The 5,171-nt window shown below is 40.6% G+C and overlaps 1 protein-coding gene across 1 annotated transcript; it reads left to right on the top strand.

The window, feature by feature from the left end:
• Nucleotides 1-294: 294 nt before the first annotated feature.
• Nucleotides 295-4,396, top strand: LOC140837027 (systemin receptor SR160-like). Its single transcript, XM_073202997.1, has one exon. The coding sequence runs from the start codon at nucleotides 539-541 to the stop codon at nucleotides 4,139-4,141; it is 3,603 nt and encodes a 1,200-aa protein (XP_073059098.1). The 5' UTR covers nucleotides 295-538; the 3' UTR covers nucleotides 4,142-4,396.
• The last annotated feature ends 775 nt before the right edge of the window (nucleotides 4,397-5,171 follow it).

Raw genomic sequence — 5,171 nt, 5'->3', positions numbered from 1 at the left:
TCTCAGGCAACATAATTGGCGGCTCGATCAAAAGGTAGTAACTGAGTTCAAATATTAAAATTATATTTACAAAAATAGAAAAATTAAAAGTTTTCAAGAAATCATAGATTAAAATATGCAATATATGATCAAATAATGATTACAAAAATCACTCAATTATTTCCCATATTAACAATAAATTTTTTTGAGAAACAAACTTTTGGATCAAAATTTGATAGAATTTTTAGGACTTGTCCAATTTATTAGAAGGCAATATTTAATACAACCAAGCTTCAAAGTCTAAAAAGAGAGAGAATTCAAACATGTAATTTACTCCAACGGGGATGCCATCTATCCCTTGCACGAGGCTTTGATGCTGAATACCCATCCTACGTCCCTTACACAGTCCTTTTTGACTCCTTTCATTTTCACCTTCTCTCCTATTTCTGTTTATACACACATCATCTTCTTCCTTTCTGCGATGAAAGAAACGAAAGTCCAGTTCAGTTCCTAACCAGAAAAAAAACTAAATTACCCCATCAAGATTCAATCTTTGAACATGAAACAACGCCACTGTGCCGAATCTTTCTTCCTTTGTTATCACCTTTGTATCTTCTTCTTCCTTTTCGTTACCTTGTCATCTCCTCAGCTGTCTTCCGCCGCCGTAAATGGAGTCAATAAAGACTCCCAGCTGCTCATTTCATTCAAAAACTCGCTTCCGAACCCCGACCAACTCCTCAGCTGGCAGCCTAATATCTCCCCTTGCAATTTCACCGGTGTGTCCTGTAAAAACTATAGAGTTTCCTCTATTGACCTCTCTGGTTATACTCTCGACGCGGACTTGTCGAAAGTTGGGAGTTTCTTGCTTTCTTTGCCGGGATTGGAGTCTCTTGTGCTTAATAAAGCTGCCATCTTTGGTCAAATATCCTCTCTTTCAAGATTCTCCTGCGGCAGTGTGTTAAGTTCTGTAGATCTAGCTGGAAACGCCGTCTCAGGTCCTATTACTGATATCTCTGCCTTTGGGGTTTGTTCTGGTTTGGTTTTTCTCAATCTTTCCACGAATTCGATTGGCCCCCCGCTGAAAGAAGTTGCCGGGAGCTATGGGTTGTCGTCTTTACAAGTTCTTGATGTTTCTTTCAACAGCATTTCCGGTTCGAACGTGGTCTCTTGGCTTTTTTCGGGTGGGTTTTCTGAGCTGCAGCGCCTGTATTTAAAGGGTAGTAAATTGGGAGGGAGTTTGTCAGAGTTAAACATCAACAATCTGATGCATTTGGATCTTTCCCTCAACAATTTCTCCTCGAGTTTTCCCTCGTTTGGGAAATGCTCCAATCTGCAACACCTGGACTTGTCTTCTAATAAATTTTACGGTGAAATTGGGAACTCGCTTTTTTCATGCGGGAAGTTGAGTTTCCTCAATCTCACCAGTAACCAGCTGACAGGAGATGTTCCAATGCTGCCAATTGGGAGTATACAGTATCTTTACCTCCAAAAAAATGGATTTCATGGTGTTATTCCTAAAATCCTATCTGATTTGTGTACAACGCTTGTGGAGTTGGATTTGTCGTATAATTATCTGATAGATCCTGTGCCTGAAAGTCTCGGCACCTGCTCTTCTTTGGAGTTGCTCGATATCTCGAACAACAGTTTCGTTGGTGAGTTGCCTGTCGGAACCCTCTTGAATTTGAGAAATTTGAAGACTTTGGTTCTATCTTTCAATAATTTTGTGGGTGGGTTGCCTGATTCTTTTTCAAATTTGGGAAATTTGGAAACATTAGATGTGAGCTCCAATAGCATTTCTGGTTTGATCCCTTCTGGGCTTTGCCAAGATCCGAGGAATAGTTTGAAAGAGCTGTACCTTCAGAATAACATGTTCACAGGCGCAGTACCTGAGAGTCTGAGCAACTGTTCACAGTTGGAGTCACTTGATCTTAGTTTCAATTATTTGAATGGGTCAATCCCACCTAGCCTCGGATCCTTGTCGAAGTTGAGGGATGTTATCTTGTGGTTGAACCAACTGCAAGGTGAGATCCCTCAGGAGTTTATGTACTTGCAGAGTTTGGAGAACTTGATCCTCGATTTCAATGAATTGACAGGGCCGGTTCCAGATTCTCTTAGCAATTGCACTAATTTGAATTGGATTTCTTTGTCTAATAACCGATTGACCGGGGAAATTCCAGCTTCTTTAGGCCTTTTGCCTAATCTAGCGATTCTCAAACTTGGGAACAATTTGTTATCGGGTAATATTCCTGCCGAGTTGGGGGATTGTCGAAGCTTGATTTGGTTGGATCTCAATACGAATTTGTTGAATGGTACCATTCCACCTGCTCTTTTCAAGCAATCCGGCAATATTGCTGTGGCATTGCTCACCGGGAAAAGGTATGTTTATATAAAGAACGACGGAAGCAAGCAGTGTCACGGAGCTGGGAATCTGCTTGAGTTTGGGGGCATTCGGCAGGAACAGTTGGACAGAATTTCAACAAGGCATCCTTGTAACTTTACCAGAGTGTACCGAGGCATCACTAAGCCAACATTTAACCACAATGGTTCGATGATTTTTTTCGACCTTTCTTACAACAGATTGGAGGGTAGCATACCTAAGGAGCTTGGGTCGATGTTCTACTTGTTTATACTAAATTTAGGACACAATGATCTTTCCGGCACCATTCCTGAAGAGCTTCAGGGATTAAAGAGTCTCGCTATTCTTGATTTGTCTTACAATAGGTTGAACGGAACGATTCCCGTGGCATTGGAGAGCCTCGCATTTCTTGGAGAGATTGATTTGTCGAATAATAATCTCTCTGGACCGATTCCTGAATCAGCACCGTTCGACACATTTCCTGATTCTAGATTTGCAAATAATTCAGGACTTTGTGGATACCCTCTTCCACCTTGTGGGTCGGCATTGGGCCCAGCCACTGGTCAGCATCCGAAATCTCACCGTAGGCAAGCATCCCTTGCAGGCAGTGTGGCGATGGGATTGTTATTCTCTCTCTTCTGCATATTTGGTTTGATAATCGTGGCTGTGGAAACAAAAAAAAGGAGGAAGAAAAAGGAGGCAGCACTCGAGGCCTATATGGAGAATCACTCCAACTCGGCTACAGCACAAAGTGTGTGGAAGCTAAGTGCCCGTGAGGCGTTGAGCATCAGCATTGCCACTTTCGAAAAGCCTCTTGCGAAACTCACTTTCGCGGATCTTCTTGAAGCCACAAATAGCTTCCATCATGACTGCCTAGTAGGGAGTGGTGGTTTCGGTGATGTGTACAAAGCTCAGTTGAAGGATGGAAATGTTGTGGCAATTAAAAAGTTGATACATGTAAGTGGACAGGGCGATAAAGAATTCACCGCTGAGATGGAAACAATTGGAAAAGTTAAGCATCGGAACCTTGTCCCACTCCTTGGGTATTGCAAGGTTGGCGAAGAACGACTCTTGGTTTACGAGTATATGAAGTATGGAAGTCTCGAAGATGTTTTACACGACAGAAAGAAAATAGGGATAAAGCTAAGTTGGGCTTCCAGGCGAAAAATTGCTCTTGGATCTGCCAGGGGATTGGCTTTTCTTCACAATTGCATCCCACATATAATTCATAGAGATATGAAATCTAGCAATGTCTTGATAGACGAAAACTTGGAGGCTAGAGTATCAGATTTTGGGATGGCGCGGCACATGAGTGCCATGGACACACATTTGAGTGTTAGCACGTTAGCCGGAACTCCGGGATATGTCCCACCTGAATACTACCAAAGTTTTAGATGTTCTACAAAAGGAGACGTCTATAGCTACGGAGTCGTTTTACTTGAGCTGCTTACCGGTAAGCAGCCTACCGATTCAGCTGATTTTGGTGACAACAATCTTGTGGGATGGGTGAAACAGCATGCGAAAACGAGAATAAGCGACGTTTTTGACCCACAAATAATGAAAGAAGATCCAAGCTTAGAAATCGAGCTGTTGCAGCATTTGAAAGTGGCATGTGCCTGCTTAGACGATCGACCTTGGAAACGGCCCACGATGATACAAGTCATGGCTATGTTTAAAGAGATTCAGACAGGATCAGGACTCGATCCGGCTTCGTCGATTATTGCCATCGAGGAAGGCGGCTTTACTACAGTTGAAGGGGTAGAAATGAGCATAAAGGAGGGCAATGAATTCAGCAAGAATTTGTGAACATGGTAGGAATTTTGACGGTTCTTGATCATTCATTCGAATCCCATTTTCCCAATCAAAATTCCGTTTCAAACCGGAATAAATTGTACCAGTAATTATTGTATTTACAGCTAGTCGTATTAGTCCCTCGGAAGAAAATCTTGGTCTCATCATCATACATAAAATAACAAAGGTTGTTTTAGCTTGTAACAATATTGTTGTACATATATAGTTTGAGTTTGTCACCTTGTTTTAATTTTCTCGTCTGTCTTTATTTTTTTTTCCATGGATTTTCTCTGAAAAACAAAAACATTTTGATCCACATTTAGCCTTTGAAGGTGTCGAATCTATCAGCTAACAATGATGTTGACTGAGTGGATGATATTTTTAGTAACTTTATATTTATTTCTTTATTTTTTTTCCCTCCCCCACATTCCGACATCCCCACCACAAATTAAAATTAAAAAAAATGTCAAAATATGTCTCTTGTACTACATGCACACAGGTAACACACATCAAATCCTTCATTAAGAACTCGGGGATTGTTTTTCAAGCTGTAGGCCCTTCATATTCATGCTTGCCAACTTTCATGTTTGAAGCCATTTTTTGGGGTGTAATTTTCGATTTTTCTTTCTGTTCACTTTCATGCTCCAATAATGGCAAGAAGTCCATCTTGCCTGAGTCTTCCTTGTATTAATTGTGCGAGTTTGGAATACAAGATTGTGACTAGTGAATTCCATTACAAGGAAAGAAAGGGGAAAAACGATGTATAATCAGTTAATTTTTTACCCTTCACACCAATCTATAAAAGATCAATAAGAACATTTCAGTAGCTTTAATTACTTGTAAATCTCATTATATATGGAAAGACATTCGATACCAAAACTCGAAAATATAAGGTTGGTTGCCTGATGCAACATTACTTGTATTTCTTCGGTAGATGAGATCTCACATATGTGAGCACTACCCTCACTTCATTTTAGCAGGTAAGATTTTGCCACACATACAATTTTAAAAAAAAGAAAGTGGGTCTTATATATGTATGGACAAA

Source organism: Primulina eburnea, chromosome 7 (genome assembly GCF_022965805.1).
Source record: "Primulina eburnea isolate SZY01 chromosome 7, ASM2296580v1, whole genome shotgun sequence".
Taxonomy (NCBI): Eukaryota; Viridiplantae; Streptophyta; class Magnoliopsida; order Lamiales; family Gesneriaceae; genus Primulina; species Primulina eburnea.
This window is presented reverse-complemented; position numbering and strand designations above follow the sequence as displayed.